Genomic DNA, 15203 nt, shown 5'->3' on the forward strand with positions numbered 1-15203 from the left:
GGCTCCTCCTCCCCCCGGGCAGCGGCGGGGCCCCGCGCGGCCGCCGTGCGGGGCGGGGCGGGCGGCGGAGTTTAAACGCGAACAGGCGGCGGGACCGAACCCCCCTGAGAGCGCAATGGCGGGCCCGGCCCCCGCCGCCGCCCGGCCCCTCCGAGGACAGTCCTTCTACCTCGACCTGCCCGGCGGGAGGAGCGCCCGGCACCTGGCGGAGGCCATCGAGCGGCTCGGCGGGGTGAGGGGGGACCGGACCCGGCGGGTCCCGGAGCCGAGGAGGGGGCCGGGGGCGGGGGGGGCTGGGAACTGGGGGGTCCCGGGTCTAGGGGTGGCTGGGGAGGGGGAACCGGGATTGAGAGAGGGGGTCCCGGGAGCTGGGGGGGAACGGGACTGGAGGGTCCCCCGGGGACGGGGGCGGGGGGTCCCCGGGATGCGCTCACCCCGCTCCCGGGACCCCCGGGGGTCTCAGTGGCTGGGGGCTGCGGTGGGCCCCCCACCCTTCTCGCCCCTTTTCTTTCTCTGCTCTTTTTAAAAAAATTTTTTCTGAGTTTCTCCCTTTTCCCGGTGGTTTGGTGTTGTTCCCCTCCCCGGTCCCTTGGCAGCCGGAGCCCCTCGAGGTGGGGGGAGATCGTCCCCCATCCCTGTCCCCCCCATCCCCGTGTTTGCAGTTTGACAAAACGTCTTTCTATGATCTTGACATTAACGACATTTCAGTCCATGGCACCCCTCCATCCCCGTGCCCTCCAGCCCCCCGAGGGTCCCTCGGGGGTCTCTGGGTACCACCATCCTGCTCGGGACCAGCTCCGTGCAAACCTCTTCCTCCAGCTTCTCGGTGGTTCCCGGGCTGCCTGGTCCAGCCAGCACCGTCTGGGGGGTGGTGGCCACCATGGGAGCAACTTCCAGACAGTGGTAACAAGTTCCCTGGCCTCAGAGGTGCCTTCCAGACAGGGGTGACTGGTCACTTGGTCCTGGCAGTATGTGGGAACTGGTTGCCCAATCGTGGGGGCACCTCCCAGGTGATGGTAATTGGTTACCTGGTGATGGAAGCATCTTCCAGTCAGTGATAACTGGTTGTCTGCACATGGGGAACACCTTTTAGGTGATGGTAACTGGTACCTGGCTACCCCTTGCTCACAACAGCCTGTGGCAGCTTAATTTTTTAGGGAAGCTGTGGGACTTCCACATGGAATTCAGCATAGGGTAAAAGTAGGGAAACACCAGCCAAGGCTCTTGTGCTTTTCTCATGGCTTTCCCAGAAATACCATCTGGACCCTTTTCCCTGTGAAGCTGTTGTTTGAGTGGATCCACGTGACGTCCTTCATGGCCTCCAGGCTTCCTTGCCGCTGATATTCCTCATGAATTCCTTATATCCTCTCTCAAGACCCTTCACAAAGTAGCATCGCCTCAGTCCCTGAGCTGGGGCTGAGCACGGGGGCTGTACCTGGTTTTTCATCAGGTTCATCTCTGTGTCTTTATTGTGCACAGTCTGGTCCTAACAGTTGTTACTATTTGTTTTCAAGCTCTTTGGTCTCTCTGAGGTGATTGTCTCATGTCACCCCAACATTTAAATCCTTTGATGTACACACAGAGGTGAAATCTTCACTTCATTCTTGTCGCTGCTGTATCTGCTGCCAGGTCATGTGTTGGCTGCACAGACACGTGGGGAAGTGCAGTGCCTTGCACTGTTTTCCCTTTTTGTAATTGCACCCCCATCCTGAACTCGGTGGTTTGTCTCTACCCTCCCCTGGCTGTGCCATCCACACTCAGGGACACTCTGCTCACAGCATCTCATCTAGTTGTGCATCTTCAAGTCTGAGAACCAGCAGTCAGTTATTTATTCATGTAACTGCCCCTTGGAAATAATTTTAGCCTTCTTTTGTCCTTCTGATTCCTATCAAACACCATCCTGGTTCACCTCACTGTCTGAAAGGAGGCACACAGGGAATGGAGTTCTCATTCCTCTTGCTTCTGTGGAGATCCTGAACCCAACTCCACCACAGCCACCAACTGTGAAGCACCTCTTTGGCAGCACTGTCCCAGCCCAGGTCCTGTGTGATGTTCAGGGCACAGTTAAGGGCATCTTGTGGCCTTGGACTTGCATGTGGCTCCTTGAGCTTCACCTTGGCACGGGGCTGGTGACACCCTGGAGTGGTATTTGGATGAGGATGTTGGGATTTCCTCTGTTCTGTCCTTCCAGCCTCATTGAGCTCCTGTAACACAGGTCACTCTTGCAGGGCAGCCTCCACTGTCCCTTTGGCACTTCCCATGGGTGGGTCTGGGATCTTGATCTATGGGGATTCTGTAAAGGAGCAGAACCAGCTTGTTCAGCAGCTGAAGTTTTGGACTGCCCAGATCTTTGTCTTCCTGGAGGCCTCATACCCATGTGTTAGTGTCTGCCTTCTGCTCAGCTTCTGAGAAGCCAAGTCATTATGGCCTTATAATACCATTAGTGTCCTAACTTCTGGTTTCCAGCTCTTCCTTGGACTGGTAGCAACTGTGTGTGTTCTGGTTCCCTCCTGCCCTGTTCTGTGTGGAGCTGCTCGTACCAGCTGTTCCCTTTCTCCTTTATTTTGCTAAAACACATCCTGTTCTCCTGAGGACAGAGCTCCTCCACCCTGACCCACAATGTCCAGGGCCTTTTTCTCAACTATTGCCTTTTTCTGAAACCACTGCTTGAGGAGTAGGTGATGGTGGACAGTCGTGGGTGTCTGGATCTGGAGGTTCTGGTGACTCTGCTGTGCATGTCCAGGGCCTGCACTCCCTGAGCATGACAGTGTCTGCTCCTCCTGGGAGACAGCAGTGTGGAATGGAGGAAAGAATGCTTGTAGGCATGAGTGCTTCCAGCAGCCCCTCAGTGTGTGTGGGGTTAAACTAGAGGCAGTGGTTATGTTTAGCAGGGCCCTTTCAGCTCACAGTTGGACACTTTCAGAGCTTCTCTGTTCTGTGTCTGCAGGTGACCGAGAGCTTCCTCAGCAAAGAAGTCACGTACGTGGTGTCCAGCAACAAAGAGGCCAAACGGGACAGAGCCAGGACTGGGGATGGGAAGCAGAGCAACCCAACTTCAGGAGACACCAAACCCACGAGCTCAGGGCCTGCTGCCTTCAAAGGGAACCCACCCAGACCTCACCAGAAGCCACCAGACACTGTAAGAGCTGTAAAGGCTTTGGCCACCTCCAAGTTCGTGCCAAGGGGTCTGTAAGGTACAACCAGTGTTGGGAGTTGAAGTCAGTCCTGCTCTGGGGTCTTTTGCCCCGCTCTGGCTGTTCCTGTTTGTATCCATGTTCCTTTTATCTGCCATCATTCTCCTCTCAAATGTGCATGTCACAGCTTTGGGATGGGATCAAGGAAATCTGCTGGAATGGCAGAGGAAATGGAGGGCTTGGCTGGCTTCCCCAGGGAAGGTGTGGCTGGAGAAACCAGAGAACTGTTGACCAGATAAAACCATTGCAGGCTGTGGATGTGTATTCACAGACACAGGGCAAGGCCACTGTAACCTGGGAGGAGATCCACAAGGGATCTCCTCCAACAAGGGGTTTTTCTGGATCTTGTTTACCCTGTCAGAGCTGGGCTTTCTGCTCGGCAGTGCTTGAGGCCAAACGCCAACATCCTTCTTGGAAAGTGGAGTCTGCTGGAAGCTGTGACTGGGGAGAGGCTGCTGCCCCACTCCAGGCCCGGGGCATCTCTGCCAGCCTGGAGCTGGACCCCCTGCAGTGAGAAACCTGAGCCTCAGGGGCTGCACCCAGTGTTTGTCCCTGCCCTTGCTCACAGCACTGTCCCCTTGTCTTACCAAGAGCTGAACTGGTTTGAGCCCACTGGCTTGCCAATGAGACTCTGTTCCCAGGAAGGGAAGCGAGAATGTTCCTAACCCTGGCCAGCATGCTGGGATACCTGGAGAAAAGGAGGCTCAGGGGGGATCTTACTTGTTCAACTCCCTGACAGAGGGTGGAACCAGGTGGGGGTCAGTTCCTTCTCCCAGGTAATAAGTGACAGGACAAGACCGAATGGCCCCAAGTTGTGCCAGGAGAGGTTCAGGCTGGATATTTGGGAAAATTTCTCCACTGAAAGGGTGTTCAGGCCTTGAAACAGGCTGCCCAGGGCAGTGGTGGAGTCCTCATCCCTGGAGGGATTTAAAAGCTGTGTGGATGTGGCACTTGGGGACATGGGTTAGTGGTGGCCTTGGCAGTGCTGCAGGAATGGTTGGACTGGATGACCTTAGAGAGCTTTTCCAGCCTGAACAATTCCATGATGCAGCAGCAGTTTCCAAGCTAAATCACTGCTTCCTCTTGGCTCACTCTGGAGCCTTCACTGCTGGTCGATAATTCCAGGCTTTGGCTGGTGCTGTGAGTGCAAAACCAGTGGGGCTCTGTGGGTTTGCTCCCTGGAAGTGCTCATTCCCACCGCCCGTGAGAGGAGCCTTGGCCAGGCCCTGCTCCCCAGCAGCGTGGGGGGGTCCCCAGGAATCATTCCCACTGCCATAACCTGGGCTGTGTCTCCTCTCTCCAGGCCCTGCTGAGCCGGGGGAAGGAGCTGCTGCAGAAGGCCATGAAGAACCAGGTGAGCAGCACGTGGCCGGGCTCCCCTCAGGTGGGGTGTGCTCAGAGCTCTGCTGAGCGGTGCAGAACCAGTGCCAGCCCTCCTGCAGAGCCCCTGCCCTGCTGACAGGGCACATCCTGGGGCCAGGAAAGGCACGGAGCGGTTGCTTGTGGCCTGCAGAATGTTGTGTAATCCTCCTGTCACTGCTCCTCGTGGAGCTGTGCCATCCGTCCTGGATGGGTGACATCCAACCTCTGAGGCCTGTCCCAGCAATCTGGGTGCTCAGGACAAGAGAATTATTGTTAGATGAATTTTTAGCCTAAAAAGAATTAAAGCCACATAGCTGGGACAAAAGGCTCCCTGCAGTCCTTTCCCTGATGTCACTCCAAAACAATCTCAGTGCCCACTTAGAAGCTCATGCTGTAACAGGGATTAAAAATTTGCCCCAGGTGCTGCTGTTAATTTGGGATTGATAAAGCATGAGTTCAAACCTTTTCTGCTGTGCCCTGATTTTAATAACAGCTATGCAGTGGTCTGTCAGTTGGGCAGCAGGGAAAAAAACCCCTAAGTCTAAGCTCAATTTAGAGCTGCACATGTCCCTGCTCTGAGCTGTGCTTTGCCAACCCTCTCTGTGCAGGACACCTGCAGTGGCAGCAGCATCCTCGCCAACGCTCGCCTGTGGGGAGTCCAGATCCTGCACGTGGATGGTATCCTTAACTGGGGGTGGAACGAGGCTCTTGGAAATCAGGGATCTGTGAGACAGGTGGAGCAGGAGTGATGTCAGGAGTGTGGAACAGAAGGGAGAGGCTGCAAGCAAATATACTGGGCTGATGCCATGCTGGCTGAGGCTGGGTCTGCCCCCCAACAGCAGGTTAATTTTGTGTACAGAACATCCCCCTGTAAGCAGCAAACATGGGGTACATCCTCATGTACTGAACCTGTAACATTAGAAAATGTTGATAGCTCGGTCAGTGCATCAATTTGCTCCAAAAAGACCATTTTTACTAATTAACCTGGAAGCACAGATCACGATAAGGGCAGGGTTTGGTCGGTTTTAATTAGGCAGTGCTGGTGTTTGAGGGCCTGTGCTGGAAGGCTCTCCCTGTCCCTGTGATGGATGGGGAGGGGGTGATGGGAAAGACAGATGGTGGGACTCTGGTTCTAATAATAGGTCTGGAGTAAAAGGTTCCTGAGTGTCTGGTGACAGTGACATACAGCCTGTCTGGAGCATGGTGCAGGCGCTGCTGCCCTGTCCCTGAGCTCTGCTGAGCCACAGAGCCTGGCAAGGCTGGCAGACCTGAGGCTGCTCTCCGTGCTGCAAACCCCTGCCACTGTCTGCTCTCTGCAGAGCCCCACAGCCTCCAGCTCTGTCAGAGAGCAAAGGGGGGGCTGTCCCTCAAAGTGTCTCTTGGCTTCATCTTGGGCCAGTTCCCTGGGTGGGGGATGGATTCTCTGCCAGGGCTTCAGGCTCCAGCATTCCCAGTGCCGTGGGCGACTGTGCTGAGTGAGAGGGGAACAGCTCCCTGCCCTTGCTGAGCTCTGGCTCCTTGACATCCCACCTGCACAGAAATGTTGTCCTATGCCCAGCAGCTGCTGGAAGCCATCTCGGGAGTGAGGAAACGCTGCCAGAAGGCGGAGGTAACAACTTAACTCCGGCCAATTTCGGGAGCTCTCGGCCCCTGGGTAGCTCTGAAAAATCCTTGTAGCTCCTCCAGTGCCAATGGGCCAGTCAGGAGGGTGATCCGAGTGCTGGATCCCGTCCAGCACTGGGCAATCTGGTGCTTCTGTTTGATGAGGGAGATGACAAAATTCAAAGAACTTTTCCTTTTATAAAGTTGGGGATAAAGTCAGATGAGAATGAGGCAGCTGTTTGATAACTATTAACATCTGTAGCACAGCTAATCCTGATTTTGGCTCACAAGGGACGAAGGGTTTGTCATCTTCCAACCTCAAATGGCAACTTGACTCCACAGAGTCACTCTCATCCCCCCAGGTGGGATTGGGAGAGAACTGGGAGAGGAAAAACTGAGAGAACTCATGGATTGAGATAGAGATGATTTAATAGGGAAAGCAACAGCCACACACACAAGCAAAGCAAAATAAGGAGGTGATGTGGCTGGTAAACTGGCTTCCTGAAGGATTTTTAATGCCTTGGGGAGGTCAGGGGGAGAGTGGGATGCAAGGCTAAGTCTGGGTAACTTGGGAGACAAAATGAGGGGAGGTGTTCTGGGTGGTGATGCAGGAGCTCTGGGATGGTGGGTGAGGCTGCTGCTGGTCTGGGATGAGGAACTGCAGCTCTGCCTGTGCTGTTCCCATGCTAAATGTGTCCCTTTCTCCTCCAGGGGAAATGCCTTGCCTCTGGATCCAAAATTCACAAAGGTAGGCCTGGAAGTTGTGCTCCTGTTTGTGCTCAGATGTGGAACTGCTTGCAGAAGCCTCATTTAGAATTTGAAATCCATCTGAAGCTTCAGCAATCCCAAAATATGCCAACTGTTATGGCAGTTTGCCTTGAAGGGGTTCTGTTACTCCTTGTCGGAGTGGGAGTGGCTGCAGCCACAGCTGAGGACCTTTGATTTCGGGGCAGTGTTCTTAAAAATCCCGTAAACCCTTTTCTGCCAGCTCCCAGAATCCTGAGGCACCTGAGAACCGTGTTATTGCACACTGAATCCAGCAGCTCAGAGGAGGTTTCGAGGAATATAATGCATCCTTACAGAGGAGAGTGTGTTCCTCCAGCCCACTCACTGCTGTTGGGATGAGATGTGCTGCTGAGACACCAATCCTGGGAGAACGCTTCCAAAGGGAGGAGGGAGGGGGGAACAACCAGGTCCTCATCTGCAATTAGACCAGAGCCAATTGTGGGGCTGAGATTGGCACTGCTGACGTCAGTTCATCTGGGCCGTGTGTGACTCCGCGCTGGAGAGCGAACGCAGGGGAACGTCTCGGAGCAGCCTCCAACCTGGATTGTGTGTGTGACACCTGGGAGGTTATTTCCCAGTTTGGGGTGGGGAGAAGGTGCTGAAAAAAGGCTGGAGAAGCTGTTGGATAAGGCAGATTGTGCTGCAGGCTCTGAGCTGTGGCACACTCTGAGCCTGACCTGGGGACTCACAGTGACAGCAGAGCTGTTTGCTCGGGCCTGTGCACCCGCCTGAGCTGGAGCTGGGACCTCAACACGGCCTCACCCTCAGAAGTGCTGAGCATTTGGCAGCATTTACGCAGAAAAAACTCGATCCAGCACTGAAATAGCTGCTGGGGTGACGTAGCAGCACATTTAATGCAAGTAGAGGGTGAGGCTTGAGGAACTGCTGGTGAGGACAGGTGGGCTCAGCCTTTCTGGGGAAGGAGGGTGAAATATCTCTGGAAAAAATAGCTCTGAGTGCCAGGATCATGAGAAAACAAACCTCCTCGCCCTTCACAGGCGGCAAGGGAGGCAGGAGAGGCTTGGTTTCAGGGTCAGGCAGACTCCCTCTGGGAACACCTTGGGGCTTATTTGTTTCTTAGGCAGGTCAGTACTCCGGTTTCCAAGGTGAGTAATGTTATCACTTGTGAGAGGAACATACCTGTGGGGCAGGAGGGACCTGGGATCTTCTCCCCCCAACCTGGCTCTGAAAACCTTTTCCCTCAATGCACTGCTCTTCTGCTCCCTTCATGCATTTTACGGCTCTGTAGGAAGCAAAGCTGCTGTTTGCCCTCCTCAGGGACGAGTGAAGGCCAGATTCTGCTCTCGAGTAGTATTCTGGTGCCAGGCTTGGCTGTGCAGCACCTTGGTTTGTCTCCAGAAGCTCTTACTGCTTTCCTGGCCTGAGCTGGTTTGAGCTCCAGGATCTTGTGTCAGGGTGGGTGGAGGAAAAGGTGAGGGAAGGTTGGTGCAGAGCTCTGAGCTTGTGCTGCTGCTGCAGTTTGTTGCTGGTGACCTCCTCCCTCGTGTGCCGTGGCCACATCGAGGAGAGGATGTGACAGTTCTTAGGGCTCGAGTCAGAAGGCTCAGGTTGGGCCAGTGTAAGGCTGGGGAGGCATTAAGGGTGTGAGAGTTGGCTGGTTGCTTTTCCAAAGGTGGGCATGTCCCATTGTTGGGCTGCTTTGGGGTTTGGTCCCCCCACTGCACACTCTGAGGGCTGTTGAAGAATCACCCAAAGAGCTGGTTTAGCTGTGCTCAGCCATCACTTGGCATTCACCAGTGTCAGAAGTTCTGATGAGCTCAGCTCTGTAGCCCAGTTCTGTTGGGAAATGAGTGACTAAGTTGGGAATTGGGCCACGAAAACTTCTAACCACATTTCTCTCTAGGAGGAAGGCTGAAGCCCCCTTTTCTGAAGGTTGAAGACCAGAGCAGGTAAATGCGACCTTTCTAAATAACATACCTTAAAACCTGGGGGGCTCCCAGGGAGGGAATCCTTCACTGGTTTCATTCCCAGTGACTGTTCTGCCCACAGGGCAGACCCTGTTCCACACTGGGAAGCTGACCCTCTCCTAGAGGGAGGCAGGTGGAGTTTGGAGAAACAATCCAGGTGGCTCGTGTGTCAGGGGGAAAAAAGGTGTTAAACGAGACTTGACAACAGTTTCCTTCCTTGCTCAGGTTCCATGTGTGATCCTTGTCAGGTCACTTAATCCACTCGAGCCCCGTGCATTGAGGAAGGAGATTGAAGCACAGGAGGTCAGGGCCTGTAACTTGATTACAGCCCTCAGCACAGGGGACCTGATCCTGTGGTGTTTCTGACAAGCCTGTAACTCTAACAGTATCCACTGGGCCAATTAATTATCCTGAAGGCAACACTTGGGGCAGCTCAGAGTCAAATATTCAGTTTTATGTGGTGCATGCACTGAAGTGTGAGGGGAGAGATGTGGTCTGGGAACCAAAACCATCCCGTGCTGCTGTAGCTGGAGATGCTGCCCTGCTGTGCCCCGGGGCAAAAGGTGGGGTTTGGCTGGGCAGGCAAACCTGCCTCCTGTCCAGAACATGCCCCATCAGGGCCGTTACTGGGAATCTCATTTAAGAAAGGGCAGTTCTGGCACATCCAGAGGAGAGCAATGAGCAATGTCTCTTCATAAATGGGACAGCACCTTGAGCCCCTCTGTGGGGGGCACAGCTCTGTGACCAAGCTGTCCCTGCCAGGAGACTGATGTCCTGATCTGCTGCTTTCAGGCAATTCCGGCCCTTCCATCACCAGTTCCAAAGCTTTCCTGACCTGAACTTCCTGGCTCCCAAAAGCTCCAGCCCATTTGAGCCTCTGAAAAGCCTCTCGAATTCCTGCCAAGCCAGGTAAGATGTAGCTCCTTCTGCGCAAGTTTTTAACCCAACTCTCCGTCTCACTGATGATTCCTGGGATCTGGGAACCTGCTGCCTTCTGGATGTGGGCACAGGGAGCCCTGTGCTGGGTTCAGAGGCAGCACAGTCCCTGCTGGTGCTGCCAGGGCAGGGTGACCTTTGCTGTCCCTCCCAGGGGGGCAGGAGGCCGTGCCCTGCGCAGTGACGGAGGGAAGAGCCCCTGCTCCACCCCGGTGCCCAGGAAACGGAGGGGATTCTGTGAGTGCTGCCAGGAGACCTTCGAAGAGCTGCACAAGGTAAAGGTTCCCCTGGCATCCAATTCCTTGCCAAAGTTATGGGGGTCATTCAGTGGCTTTTGTCAATCATGTCATGCCCGTTAGCACCATGAACTCCTTCAGAAGGAACCGTTGTATCCAGGTTGTATCCCTTGTGGTAGCCAGTAGGATCTGCCTTGTAGATGGGAACATGGTATATCTCTGCTCTGACCTGGTCTGGGCACACTGTTTTTGAAGATTGGAGCATGACATGCTCATCTCTTGGGCTGGGAGAGCCTCAAGAATCATCCTGTTCCCTGATCCATAAGGTGAGGAGCCTGTTCCATGGCAGTCATGGGGCACAGGCAGTTTTAAAAGTTGGGAAAAGGGTTTTTTATCTCCTGGAAGGTGCCAAATAAGGTGACTTTCAGAGCCCAGCCTTCATTGACAGACAGTCTTGTTGGAGTCTGTCTTCCCTGCTGCTGGGGAGGCTGTGGCTGCTGTTGGGTGTGGACACAGCCTCCTCATCCAGGGGTGTCTGGGAATGGGACCCCCACACAGCCAGGGGGGACAGTGTGGCCAAGGGGTCCAAACCTGCTCCCAAACAATGGCTCTAGTTTGCCCTCTAGTCTGTGGGAGGGGCTGTGGGAAGTGCCTGTTACTGCAAATTCCCCTCCTGGGAAAGCTTTAAATGTTGCTAAAGGGCCTCTGCCCCCCTCCAGCACCTCCAGAGCCCCCGGCACCAGCGCTTTGCCCAGGATGACTCCCAGTACATCCCCGTGGATCATGTCATCTCACAGATCACCAGCAGCTTCATGCAGTGCTCAGACAGGTAAGTCTGGGGGTCTGGTAACTCCTGGAGCCCAAAACAGCAAGATGGTGCATGGCACACTCATGGGAATGGGGTCCCTGTGCCAGGGAATTGGGCAGCCAGAGCAGAGGCTGCAGCAGGACCAACCTGGACCTGCCAGGCAAAGCTTAGACAAGCCATGGGAGCTGTTCTTGCATTTCCATGAGTTTTCTGCTTCAGGGAACTCCCCATGGACTTCTAGTGCCTCCTAAACTACAAAAGGGCAGCTGAGCCCACCCCTTCTGTCCCAATGTCTGACACAAACCCCAGGGCTCTGTAGCAGCCCTGTGCCCAAGCCCTGGCCTGTGGGGAGGCTGAGATCCCTCATGCTGCCCATCTCCCCTGCCAGCAGCAGTGTCACTGCTGAGCCTCACCAGGCTGAAGTTCCTCCCCTGCTCCTGAGCAAGGGCTGCAAACACCCTGTGCTGCAGGAGAGGCCTCGTCTCGCTGGGGGAGGGTGTTGCTGGGCCTGGATGAGCATTAACTGATGGTTCTTCTCAGGGTGCCACAGCCCTGCCTGGCAGATGAACATTTAGTGCCTCAAGCACATGGTACTGGAGGAGTGGAAATGCTGACAGAGCTGGGAAAGGAAGGGGAGCAACCAGAGCAGGGTGCTGTGGAACTGGTAATGGATATGGAGCAGGATCACGACCTGAAGATCAAGGGATGTTCCCCCTGCCTGCCTGGGGACAGGGCCAGAGATCCCAGAGAAGGAGGGGGGCTGTCAGAACACAGCTCTGCAGGGCTGCCTAGGGGAGCAGAGCTCAGGGGAGGGGTCTGTGCTGTCCCTGGCACCACGGAGGGGGCTGGGCTGGGGGGTGCAGGTCTGGGTTCGGCCCCTGCCCCGGGCTGGGGATCCTGTGCAGGGGCTGCTCCTGTCACACAGGCAGTTGCTCCTGCATCTGAACCTCATGGCCAGCAATTGCCTGGGTCTGTGAGCCACCCCCCAGAGGCACTGCCTGTCCCCAGGAAGCGCCTGCTGTCCCCCAGCCAGAGCTGCCAGGTGGGGAAGAGGCCCAGGCTGGAGCAGGGGGAGCAGGAGGACCCGGTGCATGGTGGGCTGGGGGCACAGGGTGCAGGGCAGATGTCTGAGCCAGGCCTGCCCGGTGTGACACAGCTCTGCAGCAGACCTCGTGGCTCCCTGGCTTTGGATCCGTGCCTGGGCAGGAGCCCTGGGGACCCGGGATCCCTGGGAGCTGTGGATCCTGCAGGAGCTGCTCCAGCCGGCACCGTCAGCGAACGTGGCTGGAGCGGGGCGAGTGTGAGATCCCAAGGGCAGCAGCTCCAAGGGGATGGTGCCACCCCCGGGAATGGGAGCAGCCTGGATCTGGAGAGCACAGTGAGCAGCAGGAGCAGCTGCCCCGCTGGCCGCCCGCCCTCTCCCACACCGCCCGGGGCTGGGGCCAGATGTTGCTGCTCAGTCTGTGTCAGGGCAGCAGAAAAAGCAGCCCCCGAAGCTCCTGAGCTCCCCAGGCACAGCACAGAGCGGGCATCGTGCCCTGGGCTCCTTCCCCCTCCTGCCCAGAGCACACGGGCTGCTCCCGGCGCCGGCAGGAGCTCCTCCGAGTCAGAGTGGGATGTGCAGCTGCTCCCCCTGCCAACGGGTGTCCAGGGCAGCAGGATCCCAGCTGTGGACAGGGACGTGCTCCAGAGGACACACGGCAGGGGCAGGGACAGCGGGTACGAGTCCCGGCTGTGCTCGGTGCTCTGGCGGGACCTGGAGCCGGGCTGGGCGGGCCAGGAGAGCGGGAACTGCCGGACCTGCTGCACGGACACCAGAGGAGCCCCTTTCCCTGTATTTGAGACATTTTGTGGCAGCTGGACGAGCTAAAACCACCTCCTGGCTGCTCTCTGGACCAAAGTGGGAGATGAGAAGGGGCTGGAAAGGGATTTGGCCAAGCCAGCCTCCATGTCAGGACCAGGAAGCACATCCAAGATCTGGAGTGAGGACCGTCAGCATGAAGTCGGCACCACCAGCAGCCTGGACACTTCCTTCTCCTCTTGGGAACTGGTGGGGATACAGTGTCTTCACTGTCCCTGGCTGTGTTCTGGGCTGGGATCTTCCCTCCTCTCTGCTAACCATGTTTAGAGCCAGCAGCTTCCTCTAGCTCCTCATGGAGCTGCTGACACAGTGGTCCCTCTGGAAGTCTCTCTTCAGCAGGAATATGTTCTTTGCCCTTCAAGAGTGAAAGCAGGTGCCAAGACTTGGGAGGGGAGGGTCATGGGGGTGAGATTTTTGCTCCTCACATGGTTTGGGGGGTTTGTCTTTGAGAATTTACAGATGTTTTTCACGTGGTTTTAACATGGTTTGTTTGGTGTTTTTTAGCAAACTTTTAAACTTTGTAATAAAGTGGAAGGTGAGATCCTGCTCTGCCATACACTGGAATGTGTCTGGTGGCCAAAGCACAGCCAAATTCTGTGAAACTTCCAGCAGCAGAGGTGGGGTGGAGAGAGGCCTTGCTGGAGGGGGTCTGTGGGTGCTGGGCAGTGGTGTTTCCAGCCACAGAACATCACCCCATGTGTGGTTTGCTAGAGGAATGTGGTCAGCAAGCTCTGGGAAACTGTTGTAGCCAGTGCAGGGGTGGCCCCCAGTAAGGAAGGATGTAGAGTAACTGGAGAGCAGTTGGAAGGAGCCTGTTGACCTCTCCTGGGCATGGGCCCAAGGGGAGGAGGTTCTGGGGTGTCTAAAAGCAGCCTTTTAGACAGCCCTTCTTGAAGGGCAGTTCCAAACTGGAGGGAGCCAACCCTCCTGTGGTGCCAGGTGTGTCCCAGGGGCTTCCATGTGCAGATTGGGAAAAGGAGCTGTTCAGTGGCCCAGCAGTGCCCCAGGCCAGGCACCCAGAGGAGCTGAGGTCTGTCTGTCCTTGGAGATGTTCAGTCCCTGAGTGAGGGACAACCATTCCTCCTTCACTCAAGGCTCAAAGGAAGTCCTGAGCAGCAGGATCAGGTAGCCCTGCTGGGAGCAGATTTGGGAGACAGGAGGCTTCAGACGTTCCTCCTGAGAGAAATCCTTTAGTACAACAGCCAAACTCTAGTTCTTTACCTGCTGGAGCCCCTGCACAGGTAACAAAGGGCTGATCAAAGCTGCTGTGGGAGCTGAACCCTGCCCAGCACAGGCTTCTGCTATGGAGATGTCCCTGTGCCACTGACTGTCCAGCAGGAAGGTAATTCCTGGGAGAGAGGTCAAGAGGGGCTTGGAGCACCAACCAGCCACCACCCTGGTGTGGTCAGCCTCCTTAGGGAGTGACCACTCTGTGCCCCTCTGGCAGCCAAGAGGGTGTCCTGGGTGACTGGGAATGGCCCCTCCAGGCCCTCTGGGGCTCAGAGCTCTGGGTTGTCCCGTGTGGACACTGAGATATTTCATGGCAGTGTTCCTTGATGGAGGAGGCCATGAGCTGCCCTGGGAGATCAGCAGGGGAGTGACTGATAGTCCTTCACCAAGCCTGGCCCTCCCACGGAGGGGAGAGGGAGCCCTGATTGCTGCCTGCCCCCTCCTCACCTGACCAGTGACTTATGTGGGGGTCCCTGGAGGGCTTGGGGACCCTGGAGGCCTTGGGTCAGATGTGCTGGCTGGAGATACCAAATCCTGGAATAGTTTGGGTTGGAAGGAATCTTAAGTCCATCTGGCTTCAACCCCCTGTCACGGGCAGGGACACCTTCCACTAGCCCAGGTTGCTCATTGTCACCTGGTGTAGACCCTCTCTGGCCAAGCACCCCTTTGTCTCTGTGGTGGTGAGGAGGGCACCAGGAAAGGTTGTGCCCCCTCAGGCTGGCACCGTCACAGACCTACTGAGGTGCTGAGCAGGTGCTGGATCAGCTCCACTGCAGGTTCCTTCTCCCATTGGGCAGAGGAAGAGGAAGGTCCAAGAGCAGGTCTCAGCTTGGAAGCTCTGCCTGCCCCGTGCTGTCAAGGGGGGGAGGGGTGGGGCTGATCCAGTCTCATCTGCCCCCGAGGTGCTGCTCAGGCACTGGGGGTCACTGGTGCTGGGGAGTGTGCCAGCCACAGACTGGGGATGCTGGGGGGGCCTTGAGCCCCCCCAGTCTGAGCATGACCCTTAGAGCTCCTCTCTGCTCAAACCAGGCTGAGCTGAACCTGCCCCCTCCAGCCCGGGCTGCTGTGGGGTTTGCTTGTTAAAGCTCTGCCCGTGCTGATGGAAACGGGCTGAGCTGCAGAGCTCAGGAGGGACAGGACGGGGCCGGGGCTTGTCCCCCTCCCCACTCCCTGCCCCATCCTGCCTTCCCTCACACCCCTACCTCCTTCTGCCCCCCCACCCCCCCCTTCTGCCCCAAAGTGACAAAAAGCAGGGTAGGG

The 15203-nt window shown here is 56.3% G+C and overlaps 1 protein-coding gene across 1 annotated transcript; it reads left to right on the forward strand.

The window, feature by feature from the left end:
- The first annotated feature begins 49 nt into the window (after nt 1–49).
- Nucleotides 50–12722, forward strand: DBF4B (DBF4 zinc finger B). Its single transcript, XM_032711025.1, has 12 exons — nt 50–232; nt 2948–3139; nt 4498–4548; nt 5165–5234; nt 6095–6165; nt 6870–6906; nt 8809–8854; nt 9665–9781; nt 9963–10083; nt 10764–10873; nt 11393–12230; nt 12417–12722. Exons 1-12 carry the CDS (start codon nt 116–118, stop codon nt 12720–12722), a joined length of 2076 nt encoding a protein of 691 aa, XP_032566916.1. The 5' UTR covers nt 50–115.
- The last annotated feature ends 2481 nt before the right edge of the window (nt 12723–15203 follow it).

The sequence above is a fragment of the Chiroxiphia lanceolata genome, chromosome 26, assembly GCF_009829145.1.
Source record: "Chiroxiphia lanceolata isolate bChiLan1 chromosome 26, bChiLan1.pri, whole genome shotgun sequence".
In the NCBI taxonomy this organism is placed as follows: Eukaryota; Metazoa; Chordata; class Aves; order Passeriformes; family Pipridae; genus Chiroxiphia; species Chiroxiphia lanceolata.

Coding starts and splice junctions, on each gene's coding strand:
- DBF4B (XM_032711025.1), top strand. CDS start 116: ATGGCGGGCCCGGCCCCCGCCGCCGCCCGGCCCCTCCGAGGACAGTCC. Junction 3,140..4,497: donor ACCAGAAGCCACCAGACACT/GTAAGAGCTGTA, acceptor TCCTCTCTCCAG/GCCCTGCTGAGCCGGGGGAA. Junction 8,855..9,664: donor AAGGTTGAAGACCAGAGCAG/GTAAATGCGACC, acceptor TGCTGCTTTCAG/GCAATTCCGGCCCTTCCATC.